At 49.6% G+C, this 19,350-nt stretch overlaps 2 protein-coding genes across 2 annotated transcripts in view; one reads left to right on the top strand and one right to left on the bottom strand.

Annotated features, from left to right (window-relative positions):
- Positions 1-19,350, top strand: part of ZFP90 (ZFP90 zinc finger protein) — a 98,258-nt gene that overhangs the window by 34,208 nt on the left and 44,700 nt on the right. The gene's annotated exons all lie outside the window — the stretch shown is intronic.
- Positions 1-19,350, bottom strand: part of LOC123930500 (myelin-associated neurite-outgrowth inhibitor-like) — a 75,600-nt gene that overhangs the window by 34,670 nt on the left and 21,580 nt on the right. The window contains exon 2 of the mRNA XM_045986729.1: positions 882-1,350. Within this exon, the coding sequence (XP_045842685.1) occupies positions 882-1,350 (469 nt within the window). The remainder of the gene's footprint in view (positions 1-881; positions 1,351-19,350) is intronic.

Raw genomic sequence — 19,350 nt, 5'->3', positions numbered from 1 at the left:
TATTACTGAGAGACTCTTAAAGCGGCCTCTCCCCACAAAGCCTTCCCTGACCCTTGACACTCCCAGTAGAAAGACCAGCTCATCTAATTCTGCTGGAGAGTGAGATATGATTGAGAATGACATTAGCCAGGTGCTATTCCCACTTTGCTCCTGGTACACCTGTTCTGGAACATTCTTTGATCAGTTCATAGAGCACTCTGAATTGTGTCTCAGGGTATCTGTGCTGTGAAACCTTTACCCTCACCCTCACTTTCCACATCCCAAGTACCCTCACTGGACCTGGCTTTCAGGCTGTGAGGGTCAGTGAGTGTCTGAGAGCTGGCTGCAAGCCTCTGTCTGGTAAGGTATTCATCCCTCTTCCTTGAGATATCTAGTACAGGGCCCCACATGCAGCAGGTACCCTAAAAATATTTGTGAAATGAATGAAAGGAAGTGAATTACAGACCCTTTGCCATGGAAGATACTGAGGTGCCAAGAGTCTTAGCAACTTTTTTAAGCTAGAGTGTGTGGGATTGCTCGTTTTGTGTGTGTGTGTGTGTGTGTGTGTGTGTGTGTGTTTAAGATTAATACCCTTTTTATCATCATTTTTTATCAGTTAGCTAAAAAATTGCCAGACAGCCCACAAAACAAGATTTGCTCTAGGACCAACACACAGAATTAGCTGGAGACTAATGGTGCCGTGACCTGCTGGGCCGGGACACAGTAGTGTTTGGCTAGGTGTCGAGAGCATTAAGAAGAAAGTCGGGGCTGGAGGTGTGAGGTGTGCAGCACCAGCTGTGGAGCCTCCATGATGTGACTGCACATCTCCATGCTCCAACCCTGGCAGGGTGATCACCACGGACAGTGTACCTAGCTGTAGATGGGCGTTCTCCAGGCCCCAGTATGTGGGCACAGTGACTGCATGGGGGGTAGCAGAAATTGGGGAGTGGATGGTCAGCAGGGTACCTGTCGACACGGCCATAGTGGCCCCAGCCACCATGCCCATGCTTCTAGGTGGAGGGATGGGGGCAGCGTACACTGTCTCCTGTGTGCAGTTGGGCTGCAGCCCCTTGGTGTGGTGCATGACAGGAGCAGGCGGGACACGTCGGCGCTGTGTGTAGCACATGACTTGCTGTGCGTTGGGGCTTTGCTGGGGATAGGCACTTTGCTTGGGGTCCACAGCAGTCTGGTAGGGGTCAGGGGAGGAGGAGTACGGTGGCACTGTCCCACTGGTGTGTCGGAAGTGTAGCTGTTTGGGAGCTGTAGCTGCATAGCCTATGGGGAAACCAGTTGGATAAGCACTTCCTTTGGCATTTGCATAGGAAACCCCAGAAAAACCAGGGCTATAAACAGGATTCACAATTTCAAGAACTGCCCACACACTCTGGTCTGCACCCAGTTCCACCTCCCTCCAGCCTCCAGTGGCCCAGTCAGCCCCACCAGACAAAGCACAACCAGGGATCCTCCCATGGGCACTGCCAGGCTATACCGTGCCCAGGCGCCAAGCGACCCTGAGCTGCAGGCCTGAACTTGGTGCCACCCCTAGAGTGTGGGGGCCTAAGAATGAGTTTGTAGGATCTCACTTTGAGATGCCAGCTTGATAAATTTTTGAGCAATATGACATTAGAAGGCCTATCTCCAAGAGAGGTGCCAGGAGATACCTTCTAGGAGATGCTAACCTTAAACAAGTCCTTTGAGGGAAAACCAGTTATTAAACCAGCTTGGAGGGGACCTGAGAGTAACCAGCTCATGGCTGGTTCTGCCCCAGAGTAAATAAGGGGATCAGCCACTGTGGTGTCACTTGTGGCTTGCAAGAAGTGTTTCATTTATGATCATCTGCCTGTGACATAAGAAAATAGTTTGATGGTCATTGAACAGATGGTGCATCTGGTGCATTTCTTCATGGACTCGGGCTTGTTATCCCTGCGCATTGCCTCTGGCTCTTGGCTGTCCTTCCTCGCCAAGTATGCTCCCATGGTGCAGGGATTTTCAGCCCCTGGCACTTTAGTTACCAACCTAGAAGCTTATGGGGCATCATTTCTGGGTATTTATCCTCCAGATTTGATCCTTGAAGAATGATCTCCCCTGGACATCCTGTACTTGGCCTTGGCACTGTTCCCTGATTGATCAGGCAGAGTGGGAGCTCTCTTCTGCCTGCGTGGCCCACCTCCCTACATAAACACCAGTTCATCTTGGGCTACAGCTGAATGGCAATGCCAAGACTTAGGTCTAGGTGGAGAAAAATGCCACCCCTACACAGTCATCCAGCCAGGAGCCTGCTTAGGGTCCCTTATCCATGGAGGAGAAAGAGGCCAGGACTGCTGGGCAGTTACCCAAGGCTTTAGGACCTCATGGGGTTTCCTTTGTAGTGGTTCTCTCTCACTGTGTCCAGGAATCATGACCGGGTCTGCTATCCATTCCATCTAACTGAGCTGCTAACTGCAGGTGTAGTTTCTGAGGCCATTTTTCACCAGACATGCTGAATGCAGACAAACAAACAGATGTTGGGATTTCCTGATGAGTGTTGGAGTAGAGACCCCAGGACCCCTGTGCCAAAGCATAGCGAAGCAGGGGTTCCAGCTTACCGAACCCCACCCACCTGAGGATCTAGCTGAATTCTGATCAGTGCAGTCTCTTCCCTACTCAGGGAAGCAGACTGCCTCTCGTTGAAGGCTGTGCCTTCTGCTTTCCCGGCTCTTCCCACCTCTTATCGCCTGTTCTTCTGAACCTCTCATACCCCACCACATACTGACCCACTCCACCTTCTTGGGTATATTTAGTTCACTGATGAAAGCTTCATGGATGCCCACGGGACTGACACAGACTAGATGGGGTTGTTCCTAGCCTCAAGGAGCCCACAGTCTGCTGGGACGAATAGACACTAACAGCAAACCGGGCACTTGGCTGTGGAGCACAGAGGAAGGAGCTGTTTACAGGAACCTGCTAGGGTTGGGAAGGCTGCTGTGGAGAGGAATTAATGGAGTAGGAGTTCTCCGGGTGGTTGAGGCAGGAGACAGCGCTGTTGGTTGAGGGGACGGCATGCACAAGTGTAAAAAGTGTGGCACGTTCAGGAAGCCACAACTGATGGGTTGCCACACAAGAAACATACAAGAAATGAGGCTGGAGAGGGTGCCCAGCCTGCTAAAGAGGCTTGCAGACCGAGGTGGATGCTCACTGTATCCTGAGGGCAACAGAAGGCTGCAGTGAGGGTGCAAGGAGACTCTGCCCTTTCTTCTTCTTTTTTTAAGAATAGCTTTATTAAGTTACAATTAAAATATATAAACTTCCTACATTGTATGATATTTCTTAAGTTCTATATACTATATATATAAACTGAATGTGCTTAAAGTGTACAATGTGGTGAGTTCTAACATATGTAAACACCTGTGATACCATCACCACAATCCAGATAATGAATATATCCATCAATCCCAAAAGTTTCCTCGTGTCCCTTTTTCATCTCTCTCTCCCATCTCGACTATCTCTAGGCAACCACCCACCTGCTCTGTCACTACAGATTACTTTGCTGTCGGAATTTTACATAAATGAACTCATTCAGTATGTAATATTTTTGTTTGTTCTTATCACTCAGGATAATTGCTTTTGAGATTCGTCCATGTTGTATATATTAACAGGTAAATCCTTTTCATTGCTGATTCTGTCGTATGGGTAGACAATTTGTCCGTCTTTAGCTACTGAGGGACATTTCGGTTGTTTCCAGTTTCGGCCTACTACACACTAAGCTGGTGGATATTTGTGTGCTGGTGTCTGTGTGGGTGTGTGCTTTTGTTTCTCTCTGCTAAGTATCTGGAATGAAGTGGTCATGCCATATGACAGAGGTATGTTTAACTTTTAAAGAGATTGCCATACTGTTTCCAAAGTGGCTGTTTCATTTTGCAGTCCTATCCCAGACATGCCTTCTTCTGACTGGCTACGGCCTGCAGGATGAACTTTCAGAACAGAGTCTCCATGGGTTTGCCCAGCTAGTGACTACAACTGACTGAAGCCCTGAGACATGTACTCCTTGGGACCAGGAAAGGGAAGGAGGGTATCCAGGAATTCTTTCCCAAAGATGATGTCAGAGACTTGGCATCATTTCGAAAGGCTTGTTTGTCTTCGATACTGCCTCAGGAGCTGGGAGAATTGAGTAGCACCGAAGGATAATGAACTAAGAGCAGTTCTAGCTCAGAACTTGAGAAAATCCCTTTGGACCTAATGAGGCCACAGGTCACAGATTACAGCTCAAATTCCACAGAAATGAAATTTTGTGTAAATAAATGATTCCAGCGTATGTGGGGGCCCTGTAGCAATGTAGTATGTGGGGGAGCTGTAGCAATGGCTGTGATCTCCGATTTTTTTTTTTTTTTTTTTAGATTTTATTTATTTATTTGACAGAGAGAAGATCACAAGTAGGCAGAGAGGCAGGCAGAGAGAGAGGAGGAAGCAGGCCCCCTGCGGAGCAGAGAGCCCGATGCGGGGCTCGATCCCAGGATCCCGAGATCATGACCTGAGCCGAAGGCAGCAGCTTAATCCACTGAGCCACCCAGGCGCCCCGATTTTTTTTTTAAGTTTCAATACACTTTATTCCCATAAATCAAACTATTACAAAGTTACTACAAGAAGGATTTAAGAAACCTTAGAGCTTAGCTTTTTTTTACATAAGCAAAAAACAACAGAAAAAAATATGAAGTAAAGCACAGATAAATACAAGATATTCTGGGTGGAGACACCTTCACAATGTCCAGCAGACATTGATAAGAAAACGTATTTCTAGAAAAAAGAATTTGGGGGTGGGGGAGGACCACATAAAGACCTAGGCTCAACAATCTATTATATGAAGTTTCATTTAAAGCATGAAAGAACTTGATTTATTCATTCATTTGCTCACTTACTCATTCACAATATTTATTGCAGTACCTACTATGCACCAGAACTAGAGATGTGAAAGGTGAACCAAGACAGGATTCTTCTTGTGGAGATTATGTCTTAGTTGGAGACAATAAACAAGCAAGCGCAGAAACAAGTTAATTTCAGCTTGTCATAAACTACTATGGAGAATATAAACAAACAGGGTGATGTGAGGATATCTGAGGAGTCTACGTGAAGTATCAGATCAAGGAAGGCCCTCCAGGGAGGTCTGATCTGAAAAACAAGAGCCCTGTTCCAGAGAAGTGGCATCCCAACCAGATGGTCAGGAGGAGCTGTAGAACAGAGGTCTCCAGAGCCCCGGGGACACCCCCACCCCTGCCACCAGGTGAAGGCTACTAATCTAGATACATTCCCCAAGGTGGGAGCGCTGGAGAAGCATCCAGGACTAGAGGGCAAGACCAAAATCCATGTCCTTCTGCCCACTGTGGGGGCCTGTCCTTTCTGGATGCTACTATCTGTAGGGTATGAACCCACCAGAGGTTTGAGTGTGCTATTCATTCATTCACATTCATTAGTGCCTCTTTGGAACCAGAGGTGACTCAGGCAGATTAGAGTCAGATTATGACATCCCCCAGCCTCTGCCAGGTTTTTGGATGGATTTTACGGAAGCGGCACAAAATGGTGATTAGATCAGGCTCATGTTTGATAAAGGGAACCTGGTAGCCAGTGTGGAGGATAGACTTGAGTGTGGATAGTCCGTGGGCAGGAAAGTCATTAGGAGGAGGCAAAGGAAGATCTGAGCAGGCAGCAGCAGTGGGAGGACGAGGGACTTGGGACCTCGTGTGGTTGGGATGTGTGGTTAAGAAAGAGAAGAGTCAGCACTGCCTCACGGCTGCTAGCTCCCTTCTCTCATGGCTTTAGCGACATTGCTGTCTCCCAGTTCCCACCAACCACTGATTGCATAAACAGCAAATACATGGAGGGCTGTTTGGAGGGCTAGAAGGATCGCTTTGTGGCTCCACCCATGCTTCCATCACCTGCCTGAGCAGGCATCCTTCACTGAGGTGAAGATGGGGACTGCAGGTGTTCTCATGGTTCAGCAGGATGTCACTGACTCATGTCTGACAGCTCTCAGCATGGACCGACTCGGGGAGGCTCAGTTAGTCACCTGGGAAACAAGGGCACTGTGGTCCCTTCTGGCCCCAGATTCCTAAAGCAATGAAAGACTCCCAAGACTTTAAGCCTTTAAGAAGGAAAGGCCTCAATTTCTCATGAGGACCTCCTCCTCGGGGCAGGAAGGGAGGGGAAGAGAAGCCAGAGCCTGGCAGGGAGGTCAAAGTTCTCAGTTTGATGCCTGTTAAGGATTTAAATTTCAGTTGTGATCACTGAGTGTTGATATCATGTGACCTTTATCTGGTTAAGCATGGTGAGTTTAGCACTGTTCAGGTATGTTTCTGTGGTTTTTACTGACCTGCTCAAAGCTCCGTCCACAGGGGTGCCTGGGTGGCTCAGTGGGTTAAAACCTCTGCCTTCGGCTCAGGTCATGATCCCAGGGTCCTGGGATCAAGCCCTGCATCGGGCTCTCTGCTCCACAGGAAGCCTGCTTCCCCCTCTCTCTACACCTGCCTATCTGCCTACTTGTGATCTCTGTCAAATAAATAAATAAAATCTTAAAAAAAAAAAAAAAAAGCTCCTTCTACAGGAGACCTCAGAATGGTGCTCACCATAACCAGCGTTCACCCTCAACATAGTGTGGAGGGACAGAGGAGGAGGAATGGAGGGGCAGGGGCCACTGGATTTGTGCGATGCTGAGGAAAGTGTGCTGGTGACATGTGGGAAAAGCCTAAAGTCCTGGGTTTCAGTCCCCTGTGCCACCTCCCCTGATGACCTCAAGAGAGACTCCCTTCACCTGTCCAAGCTGATGTAGACTCTGCTTACAGGGGCTGCATGTCAGCATCAATGTGTTCTGTCATCTTCAGTCTGGGCCCCCAGGAGGGTCAAAGCCCTGGGCACAGAACCTCTGAACTGGGTTTGAAAAGACAGATCAAAGATGTTCACTTCGAACAGTTCAGGCTACGACTTGTTGGCAGTCGATGCCAAGTGTTGGAAGTGAGTGAAGAGCTAAAGTTCTAAATCTGGGCCCCAGCCCTTAGCTCCCAGCCCAAATTCCCCAGAATTTGACAATTACAGAGGTTTGATTAGGTCATGAGGAACATGATTGTGCATGGTCATTTGCTTCTGGCCTAGGGGCTGCTCACAAGTCTTTTGAATCACCTAGAGTTTCAGAGCTGGAAGAGCACTGAATGACTTCCTCTCAACCCTTTGTTTGATGTGAGACGAACCAGAGGCCCAGAGAGGGCAGAGGAGCAGCTGGGGCCCTGGCCAGAAATGACCAAGCTCGTGCACATGGGCTCTGAGGGCTCCTGGGGGAGTGCTTGGTGTTCCAGGCTGCTGTACAGGAGGCACCCAGTGGTCACTGACTTGGAACAGACTTGGCCCTGTTCCCCGCCTTGTGGCGCCACCAGCAGGGCCCTCGTGCCCTTGTCCATTGAACCTTTTAGAGAAGAGAGCCTGCCTGGTCATGCCTAGTTGATGAATGTCCTTCCTGCCCACCAGGCTATCACAATAACAGTGGCAGCAGGAGTGGGGAAAGTGGTTCGGGCATAGACAGTGGAGGTGAGGAGCCCAAGGATGGGGAGAGTCCGGCAGAGGTCCAGTGCTAGAAGATAAGCTGTATGATGAGCTGAGTGGTGCGTGGCACGCAGAAGAGATAGCCTGGTTGTAATTCTTCTGGGTCTAGGGCACTCGCCTAGATTTGATGATAAAAGCCAGAGCCAGGCCCCAAGTGGTGGTGCCAGCCTGAGAAATCCCAGGAAGGAGGCCTGGCAATGAGGTGTTTGGCCCCCGGCCAGTTGGTACAGGCTGGGCATCCCTAGATCCAGGGCATGAATTCCTGCCGATGACTCAGGAACTTTAGAGCAGAGGGCACCCTATAGATCTCCACAGCTCTGCTAGGAGTCCTGCCTGGGGTGATGGCCTCAGGTGACTGAGGAGGAATGCGGAAGAGCTGGGTAGGGCATGGCCTGAGGAGAGAGGCCGTGATCTTTGTGCTGTATTGGGGCAGCAAACCCTCCCCCAGGCCTCCTGTGCCACCTGCAAGCTGCAGATATGGGGCATACAGTCCAGAGTGGCGTGAGTCACCTGCATAAAGCTTCTGGGATTTTCTCTGTAGCTCCCATACCTGCCTTCTCAAGGGAGAAGAGATGCCCCTGTCTGCTTGCTGCATGAGTGATAGAAAAGCAGGAGCCAGCGCCCACACAGGGGGGCCCTGAGCTCCTAGGCCTTCCACCCACAAGGAAGAGAGGGAGGGTAACCTTGCTTGTCTGGGTTGAGGATGGTGGGGGAAATGAGCAGGCTGGATGAGCCTCTGACTCTGGCTTCCTAATGGTCACTGAGCCCTTCCAGAGTTAAACTCAGATCCTTCAGATGTGGGCGGACACTATCCCCTCCCTCTCCCCTCATGCCCTCATATCCCCAGCAGTGCTCTTACACCTGGCTCTTTGACCTTCTTTCCCTCCCTCTTCCAAACCTTCCCTGCTCCCTGGCCCAGCTCAGCCCTCTGCCTCCTGCCAAAAGCCTTCCCTGCTGTACCAGGCCTTGCAAACATCCTGCCTTTATCTGTTCCCCTTCCCATACCAATCTTGGGAGGGCAGGGAGCTGATGTAGGAGGATCCAGAGAAGGAAGGTAGAAGGGAGCAAGACCCAGCCAGCTTATCTACAACTGGGCAGGGGCCTTGGAGTAGAGAACCCCCAAGAAAGAAGGCCTGAGGAGGCAGTCATCTCTCTGGAATCTATACCAGCAGGGGCTGGAACGGGGACAGACAAGCAATGGGACCCCTGGTCAGAGGGCCAGGCAGTGTTTCACTGGGGGTACTATTTGGGCTGTGATCATTGGAAGAGATAGCAAAATAGAGGAAAGGCTGGGGACCTGGGTCTGGGCCTCTCTGGATTGCAAAGCAAAGGCTGGGGCCCTACCCCATGCACCCTCCCTTGGGACACTTTGTAGCAGGAGCCAGGCAGTAGGCAGGGTGACAAGATCTGGTCATGAGTCACTGAACAGCCCATTTTGGGTACAGAAGCAGACACTCCACCCCACCTCACTCTGCAGAGCTCTACTTATTAAACAGGGCATTACCTCTTTCTGGCAGTTTTGGAGTGGCGTTCACTGGAAGCCCCCACAGGGCCTCGAGCATAGGCAGGTCCGCCCCAGCTTACTCCCACTCCTGGTACCACAAGTGCATCTATGCCTGAGAAGGGCCACTGTGGGTGGCTGGAGGTATTCTCAGCACCAGTTGTCATAGCCTGGCCCGAGTCATTACCCAGCAACCAGTCCATCACAGATGAGGAACTCATCATGGTGGGACAGAAGGCACCTACTCATTTTGAGCAAAATGGGGTTCCCAGCACAGTCCTGAGCCTGCCTTCTGCCCCTGAAAAGGCCTCATGGTATCCTGGGTTCTCCCAGCACTTCAGGGGAGCAGTGTCTGGACCTGAAGCCCTGGCCAGCCACAGACCACATGTCATAGGATTGACTAGAAATAAAATACATCAATTTAAAATCATAAGGGGGTTGCCCGAGTGGCTCAGTTGGTTAAACATCTGCCTTCAGCTCAGGTCATGATCCCAGGGTCCTGGGATCGAGCCCTGCATCCGGCTCCCTGCTCCCCAAGGAGTCTGCTTCTCCCTCTGCCCTTCCCCTTACTCGTTTTCTCTCTCTCTCTCTCAAATAAATAAATAAACTCCTTTTTTAAAAAATAAAAAATAAAAAGAAGTCATAAGGGAATTGCAGACTAAGGCCACAAGGAGATACCACGACACATCTATTAGAATGGTCAAAAAGAAAAGAGTATCAAGTCCTGGTCAGGATGCAAAGCAACTGGAGCTCTTAGACATGGTTGGAGGGGATGCAACTGGTGCACCCACTTGGGAAAACACTTTGGCATCTTCTTGTAAAGTTAAGCATTCACTCACCATATGACCCAGAAATCCTAATCCTACATATTTACCCAAGAGAAATGAACTTATCTTTATACAAAAACCTGAATGAAACCACTTATAGTGACCTTATCCATAATTGCCCCAAACTGGAGATAACCCAAATGTCCTTCACCTGGCAAATGGATAAACAAACTGTGATCCATCCATACAGTGGGGTGCTCGCTTCGGCAGCACATATACATCCATACAGTGGAATATTCCTTGGCAATGAAAAGGAAATCAAACTTATGGTATGATATGAGCAAAAATAGGGATCAATCCCAAAATGTGTTATGGTAAGTGAAAGAAGCCAGACTCAGATGGCTCCATGATGTTATTCTAGTTATATTTTGGGAAAAGTAAACCTATCGGGTCAGAAGAGAGATCAAGGGTTGCCAGGATCTGGGGTGGGGGTGGAGGTAGAGGGGATTGACGACAAAGGAGCACAACGGAAACTTTTGAGTGATGGAAATATTTTATATGTTTCCTTCATTGTGGTGATGATTACACAGCTGTGCATTTATCAAAACTCATAGAACTGTATACTACAAAGGGTGGGTTTTACTACATTCAACCTGACTTAAATCATACACGCACACATTAATCCCAGTCACTCTTTCTGAGCACCTACTAGGCCCAGTGCCAGGGGCTCTGAGTGTTTTCTCATCCATCCACGCATTTGCTCGCTCACTCAGCAAGCATTTATTGTTGCCTCCACCAGGTGCACAATGCTAGTTACTCCTCCCGAATACCTTCAAGCCACAGGGCTCCCTAAGTTGTATAGAGAAACTGGCAGGAAGATGTGGCCAGAGGCCAACCCTGGGGCCATACAGGTGAGCTTAAAGACTCTGTGTGTAAAATTCCACTGGGAGAGGAATTCCAAGCTTTGTCATCCTCTCAAGGGATTCTGCAACTCAGAAAGAGAGACTAAGGTGGGGAGCGAATCATAGGGACCTGAGAAGGGTTAGCTCCCTCTCTGAGGTGCTGGTCTGGCACCAGCTGGCCAGGCCAGGCCCCTCACAACTCTGAACACAGAGCCCGAACTGGGTTGGAGCGCTGGGGCTCCAGGCCTGTCTAGGTACACAGTTTTTTCTGTGGGGTGGCTGGTTCTCTGGTGAGGCGCTGTCTGTGTCTGCCCAGCTCAGATGGGAGTAATCCTGGCTTCTCTGGTAAGAATCCAGATGTGGGAACCCCCTTGGATAAACCCAGCATGTGAGGTACACAGTCACAGGAACACTGTACAGCAATAAAATGAGCAAACCAGAGCTGCATATATCAGGAAGGATTAATTTCAAAAATATAGGGTGGTGTGGAGAACAAATGACAAGGTAGACAATATATGACACCATTTAAAGATTGCTTAAGAGTTGAACACCTTGTTTTTATATATGTAGATTCTTCAAAGAGATCAAATGACATTTAAAAATGTTTTTAAATTTTTTTCAGTTTTATTGAGATAATTGACATATAGCACTATGTAAGTTTAGAGTGTAGAGCATAATGACATGACTTTATATATTGTGAAATGATTACAACAGTGGTTTATTTAACATCCATCATCTCATATAGCTACCAAAAAAAAAGGTTTTCTTTCCTTGTGATGAGAACTTTTATGACCAACTCTCTTAGAAACTTTCAAATAGGGGCAGTTGGGTGGCTCAGTGGGTTAAAGCCTCTGCCTTCAGCTCAGGTTATTGACCCCAGAGTCCTGGGATCAAGCCCTGCTTCAGGCTCTCTGCTCGGCAGGGAGCCTGCTTCCTCCTCTCTCTCTGCCTGCCTCTCTGCCTACTTGTGATCTCTGTCTGTCAAATAAATAAATAAATCTTTAAAAAAAAAAAGAAACTTTCAAATATACAATGTGTCAGTGTTAACTAAGTCATCAAGTAGGTTAAATATGTTTTAAAGACACAAAATAGTACCATATATTATTATAATTATAAACTTAAAAATATAAAAAACATGAAGAAGAAAGAGCATATTAACTTCAGAACTGGATTAGCTCTGGAGAAGACATTACCAAAAAAAAAAAAAAAAAGATGGCAAATGGCTAACAGATTTAATAAATCTGGGATGTATGGCTCAAGCCAAGGAGACATGCTACATATTGTTTTCTGTACTTTCAGTTGAAATGTTTCATAATTTAAAAACAAGCCAGAATGAACCTTGAAAACATTACACTAAGTGAAATAAGTCAGACACAAAAAAACATATATTGTGTGGTTGCACTTACATGAGGTGTCTAGACTAGAAATTCACAGAGAGAAAGCACAATAGTGGTTACCAGGGGCTGGTACCTCAACTATCTGCTTTAAAAAAAAAAAAAAAAAAAAAAAAGGCAAGGGACACCTAGGTGGCTCAGTGAGTGTCGGACTCTTGATTTCAGCTCAGGTCATGATCTCAGGGCTGTGGGATCAAGCCCTGCGTTACACTCTGTGCTCAGCAGGGAGTTTGCTTGGGATTCTCTCTCTCCCTTTGCCTCTCCCCACTGTGTGCTCTCTCTCTCTTTCTCTCTCCCCCACTAAATACATACATATATATGTCTTTAAAACAACAACAACAACAACAACAAAAGAAGGGAAATCCTTTCTGTGTCAGCTACTCTAGTAGAAGCCGAGGACTGTCTGGTCTGAACCTGGCTCTGACATGAGTTTCTTGGTGTCATCATGAGCCTCCAAGCCTCCCCCAATGCCTGTGACATAGGGAGGGAACCCTGTCAGCCTGGCTCCCAGGGCTGGAGCCACTGTCACATCCACAGAGTTCTAAGAAGGAAGCAGAGTCATAGCCTCTGTAGAATGAGGTTAATGAGAATCTGCTCCAGACTCCAGGGGTTTTGAGCCTTAATTAATACTTGTGAGGCCCTCAGTGATTGTGAAATCAGAGGTTCTATAAATCTGTATGGCAGTGGCCTTATTAGTACCAGCACATTACTCAAGAGGAAGAAGCCAGCCATTGTATCACTGACTTAGCTCCTGGAAAGGCTGGGCCCGGAGTGTCCAGGCCAAGCTGAAGCTGTCTCTCCTGGCACCCTTGTCCTGCTTTCTCGGCCACTCCTGGAGTCCGAGTGGTCTGGACCAGTCTGGGGCTTCAGGGCACACACCCCCACCCCGCCGTCCCGAGCACTGTGGCCAGGCTCCTGATGGACAAAGACCTCCACTTGGAGGTTTGAGGAGGGAAATCACAGCAGTCTCAGTGATTTTCACTCCAGGCCCAAGGTAGAACATTTCCTTTTCTACAAATCTCAGGACTCCACTAAGAGTGCCTAACAGCTTCCCAGGCGGCCATCCTTTCTGTATTTGAAGTGCCTCCTAGGATTGAGCATTACCAGGCTCTGTGGGTCCCTGAGGGGAGGACGAGCTCTGCCCTCTACCCACAGCTGTCTGGGGGCATGTCACCATGCCATTTTGCCTTAGCTTGGGTCTTTTCTGCCTGAAGGCTCCTCCCTGGTCCCCTCAAACCCCCTCCCCCAGCAGGACTCTGGGGCAAAGCCTTTTTCCTCCTTTGTTCTGGCACTGTCCTCCAGGATAGATCCTTAGACCACATCATCCTTTAGGCTACCCACTCAAGAGCACCTCACACCAGACGCAGGGGTCCCTATTTATGCTAGACATCTTGATGCCATGCAGAACCATCCGCACCTGGCAGAGCTTTGTTGCCCTTGGACTCTGTGGACTGATTTATAACCCCTGGGATGGATCATACTCTGGCCAGAGAGGTGGTAGTAGATGGAGGCACAAGCTGGGAGGCAAGATCGATGGCCCCAGGTGCCCTCAGCTCTGGGGCTTGTGACCCTGACTTTAGGGACCCTGGAAGTCTACGAACTTAAGGATCTGCAGCCCAGATTACCTCCCTCATTCCAGGGGCCCTATAGCCCCAGTGCCTGCTTACCCTGGAGCTATGACCTGGGCCAGCCTCTGGTATGTGGGCCTCTCTATCCAACTCCTCTGATGGGTACCTGTTAAGACCTGGCACATGGGGCGCCTGACTGGCTCAGTCAGTGGAGCTTATACATCTTGATCTTGGGGTCAGGAGTTTGAGCCCCACAATGGGCATAGAGTTTAATTTTTTAAAAATTAAAAATAAACTTATTAACAACAACAACAAGAGACCTAGCACAACCTTCTCCCATATTCAGTCTTGGTTCTGGGGACTAATCCCTGCTTTCCACATTTCCCCTAGGTTTGTTACATCCTGATGGATGCAACTTGTCACTCCTGCTGGGTAGCTCTGAGTATTGGGAATGTCATCCTCCATGTCAACAGCCCCTCCCTTCCACGCTTCCTCCTGGCTTCCTGATGTATTCACACATTGCCAGGCCTTCCCCAGGGCCTGTCAAACCAGATGGGACTGAGGCCAGAGACCCCCCTCAGGGCTGATAGAGGTGTCTTCCACAGCCTTCTCAGGGGAACAGTGTAGTATCGTGGTTAGACCTATAGGCACTGGAGACGGCTTCCTGGGTTCAAACCTTGTTTCCACCTTTTACCTGCTGTGCAACCCCGGGGCAGTTGCTTAACCTCTCTGGGCATCACTTGTAAAATAAGGGCAATCATAATAGTACCACACAGGATTGTTGGAAAAATTAAATGAGATCATTTAGGGGCAGTGCTGGGCCTGACATACAGTAAATACCTAAGGAAGGTCAGCTGTCAGTGGTGCTAAACTTGCTGCTTCTGAATCTCCTTGAACATTCATGGGCTTTGTTTTAAGAATATTACTGGAGGAAAAAAAGAATATGTACTGTGAGGGCACCTGGCATCTTGCCCAAGCCAAGATGACCCCTGCCCACAACCTGCCCCCAGCCTCCACCCCATCCACAATAGATGAATGCCGAAACTCCCTCCCCAAAAGCTTATCTGTGCAGCACGCCCAGTGAGTGTCTCCCCAACTCTGCTGACCACCTCACACCCCATGCAACTGCCTCTGAGGGTCCAAGGTAGGACAGTGAGGCTGCTTAATGGGAGGGTGCAGACCTCTGCCTAATCAGACCATCCTGGACAGCTTGGAGAGGCCAGTTTTCTTCTATTTATAGTTAAACTTCTCTGCCATTATGGTGCATCTCCAGTTTGGGAGCTCTCTTATTATGTTTTCTTTATACTTTCTTCATGTGGGTGAGTGGAAAAATAAATGAAAGGGAAAATCACAGTTTTGTGGTTAGGAAAAACTGCCAGGGGGGATGGCAGGCTTTATGTTCACAGCCTTGGTGGCATGTCTAGGGTGTCCTGGGGCATCAGAACAAGACACAACTTTTCCTGGGTGTGGTAACAGGGTGGTCATGAGGCAGGGTGCCCTTGGCTATAGGAAAAGACTGGAGTTTGAATCTTGGCTTTGCCATTTGCTCCCTGGCTGCCCTTGGGTAGGTCTTACCTCTCCAGGCCCCACCTGCCTTACCTTTAAAATGGGATAATAGGCTGGCTCAACTTCCTGGTGGGCTGGAATACAGAGATGACATTGGAGATGACAACGAGCAGCTTAGCAGAAAGAGCAGGAAAGGCTGAGGCCCGATTCTGGCCTGCCCTAGGTGCCCAACACCCCTGTCCCCCATGCCTTTTGGGACCCACAAAACTGCTACTGCTTCCCATTTTTCTGCTGTGACTGCTTCCTTGGGAGGCAGGGGAGCCCAGAGTGACCAGGACAGGATGAGAAGAGCAGTTCTGTCTGGATTAAGGACTGTTCTGCAGCCCGTCATGGAGAGGCAGGAGTTAATATGGTCATAGCGGGTCACCAGGTTGCATTCACAGATCTCCCTGGCACATGAGTCCATTTTAGGAGGGTGGCCTGGCACTTCTTACTGTGGAGCAAGGTCTGACTTATTTTAAACTGGGTGGAACAAAGGGCTCGGTGTCTCTGTGGTTTGTGGTCTGTGCACATGGCAAGGCTGTGGTGGGAGGGACACCAGGAGGCCCAGCTCTCAGCCCTCATCTGACCTACTGTGGCCCAGCCTGCCTGCAGGGATGCCCATTCTCCACCCCAGAAGCCCAGCTTGACTCCCCTCAGGCTGAGTGGTTGGGGACGGTCCATCTGTAGGCTCCTGCCTGAGGCACTGGAGCAGGTCAGAGCAGATTTTAGGGGTTGGCTGGATAGCCAAGGTTGTGTCCAGAGGCCGTGGCTGGATCAAGGTCACTCAGCCATGCCCTATACAGGTCTTTGGGTGGAGGGAATAGACCATTTGTGAGGTGGGAAAGCTGGGACAGGGAGGCAACCAAAGGACTATAGGTTGGAGGAGGGGTGAGTGTAGCACACAGCTGTTGTACTTGAGCCAGACCACCCGGGGTTGAACCCCAGCTTGGCCAGTTACCAGATGTCATACGACCTTGGGAAGTTACTGAACCTCTTTGTTCCTCCACATACCCATTTAGAAAGTAGGGATAATGACAGTAACTTTCACCAAGGGCCACTGAGAGGGTTAAATGAGTTCAGTGTAAATCACAGTATAAATCAGCCTAGAAATAGGCCTGGGACTTCGGCAGTCCTATGTGCCTAGCCCTGCCCTGGCCCTGCTCTGTCTGCTTGTGAGTAGATGACCAGACAGTCAGTCACCTGTGACCCTCCTCTCTCATTAGGGGCAGGAAAGGAAGGACCCTGGCCTTTGGGCTGCCAGTGAGGTCAGGGCAGGCTCTCCCTGTAACTTCTCGGCCCACTTTCTGCTGGGGACCTTGGCCACCTCAGCTTTCCTCCACACCTTTTGTCATTGTTTTTGTCAGTGTGTACCTCATCTGGCTCCCTGCCATGTCAGTCAGGACCCTCAATGACTCTCTGGCTCTTTGGCTTTTCCTCTCAATGGTCCCAGTGAGGGAACACCTGGCTGCCCATGTTAACACACCCAGGGTCCCTCGTGTGAGCGGCTGCCCCACGTGTCAGCAGGTGTGTCTGTCCGCAGACTCGGGACTGCGTGGCCTAGTGCCCCTGCCCCAGAACAGACGTGGATTCCAGTCCAGGCTGCTGCACTAGCCAGATGTGTGGCCTCCAACAAATGACTGGGCTTCTCTGAGCCAGTTTTCTCACTGGCCATGGAGGGATGATGATTTCTACCTCAGGGGTCATTTGAGGATTGGGTGAGAGAACAAATGGAAACACCCAGCCTGGGACCTGCATTCAGGACCTGCTCGGCTCCTCCTACAGACCTCAGTGACTCACTGGGGAAGCAGGAGACCCTAGGACCAATAGAGCTTGCTCTGCCAGTTTCATTTCCTTCGTTTCTCACCAGTCTCCCTCCCATCTGCCAGCCCCGTGACTTTTGTCCTTGTTCAGGCCTCTTCAGACCTCTGTTCTGACCTCTCAGTCCATTCTCCACACTCAGAATGAACTTTAGAACACATGAATCAGATTGTGGTACTCCCTGTTTACAACCATCTATGGCTTTCCACTGCTGTCAGGGTAAGGTTCAGGTTACTTGACCAGACCCATGAGACGAATGTGATCTGTCCCTGCCAGCTACTCATCACTACTCCTGAAACTCCCCCAGCATATTTCATATTCCACAAGTTGCATGGAGTGACTTGTCCCCTGGACATGCCTTGCACTTTACATCTCCAACTTTCATGTCGGCAGTTTATGGAATGAGCTGGATTTGGCTTCTACAAATCCCCTCTCCTTCAACTCTCTCTATTGGAAAAACTGGATCTAGAATCTGACATTCTGGTTTTCCCTGTGGCACATAGATAACTTTTCGATCTTTCCCAACTGGGCACTTTCATGGGATCCTCAGAGATCTTTCTCCCCTTTCCCACTAGCAAGTCCCAAACACAGTTCTTTGGCAAGGGGTTCCTCCCCCCACCCCCAAGTGACTATTTATGGCCTGCCCAACCCTCTTTCACTGCCTCCTCACTTGGGCAGGAATCCTTTATGATGACTCCAGGCCAGGTCCAGGCTGCTGGTGGTTAGGGGGTAAGTGTGGACCCCAGGCATCTGTTAAGCGGCTGTGAGAAGTTTGGATGTTAACATTCTAAGATGTGGAGGATCCCCCAGAGGGATTGTGAAGCAGGGGAGTGACACGATTGGTGTCTACTGTGGCAATCCAGGCCGAAGACCATGGTGTTTCCCCTGGGATGGGAGCTGCAGAAGCCAGGAGAGCTGGCTGGAATGGTGGCAGAGCTGATGGACTGGCTGCCGGTTGGGATGTGAGGAGCAGTGAAAGGAGAAGAGTGTAATGATTTTGGATCGAGTAACTGGGTAAACAGAGGCACCAGTCATTGAGAGGAGGAAGTTGGGGGTGGAGCAGGCTCAGAGGACCAGAAATCAAAGGTTCAGTCTTGGTCATTTAGTGTTTGAGATGCTTGTGAGATACCAGGTAGAGCTGTCCGAGGGGCAGACAGATAAATGTAAAGCTTCCACCGATCCATATGGTGCCTTTGAGCAAGTAGGAGGACATCCTTTCCTTCAGGCAAATGTAGCCTCCTACCGGGGCACATGGTTTGGTGAGTGGAGCACAGCTGGACTTCAGTGAAGCCCCTTGGCCATGCACCCTTGTGCCCCAAACAAATGCTACAACTCTACCTGGTTGTGTAGTCTGGAAATGCAGGGAAGTATCTGGGACTGAGGAAGAGCCATTAGCTTGTAGAATGCTTATTTGGATGCTGTGTGGGTTAGTGGCCCAGTAGGGAGGAAGGACCAGGGATGTGGCCAGGCAGGCTAAGAGCCCTTCCTTTCCAGGGCAAGAATTTTCCTTCTCTTCCTATAGATGAAAAACCCCTGCTTCCCTGCAGGGCTGAGTAACTGTGAGCTCCTCGGTTTTGCCTTCTCTGGGGTCATCCTGAGGAGGGATACAAAGGTGAGGCATGAGGAGGCTTCATTCTCTCTTTCCTCTCACTTTCCATCCTTAGTGCAGGTATGTTAACCTCTGGTACCATGCTGATGGTTGTAGTGCCCCCAGATGGGCTCCAAAGCCAGGGTGTGCACCAAGTGGGAACAGGGACAGCCAGAGTGCCCCTTGGAATCCCACAGGAGAGGAGCAGTAGTCACCCAGGCCACAGGGACTGTCATGGCAAGCAGCCAAGTGTTAAATAGAGGGGTGACTGGCTCAGTCTGCTTGGGGTCAAAACCCAGGGCCAATTCTTGTCACCTGGGTGACCGCAGCTATAATAAAGCATTTACCCCAGAGGGCTATGGTGAGAAATGGATGAGTTCTCTCACATAAAGCACTTAGCACAATACTTCAAATTGTAAGCACCCAGTGAGTGTTAGCTTATATGGTGTGCATGTGGAAAGCCCTTCCTGGTGGAGTCCCAAACCCCCTGCTAGTTGCTGACCAAAGCCGGCAGCAGAGGAAGTGGCCTTGCTGAGCTGGTAAAGCTCGGAGCTGCCTTCTGCCTCCTCAAATTGGGGTCCTCAAGGGGTCAAATCCCCAGAGCCTTGTGGAGGTCAGGCTTGAGTCATGGCAACTGAACAAGGACCCTCTCCTTTGCAAACACTTTCAGGGAGCAGGATTTCACAATTCCTCAGGACCTGGTCCAGCACTGCTGAGCTCCCGCC

The sequence above is a fragment of the Meles meles genome, chromosome 19, assembly GCF_922984935.1.
Source record: "Meles meles chromosome 19, mMelMel3.1 paternal haplotype, whole genome shotgun sequence".
NCBI lineage: Eukaryota > Metazoa > Chordata > Mammalia > Carnivora > Mustelidae > Meles > Meles meles.
This window is presented reverse-complemented; position numbering and strand designations above follow the sequence as displayed.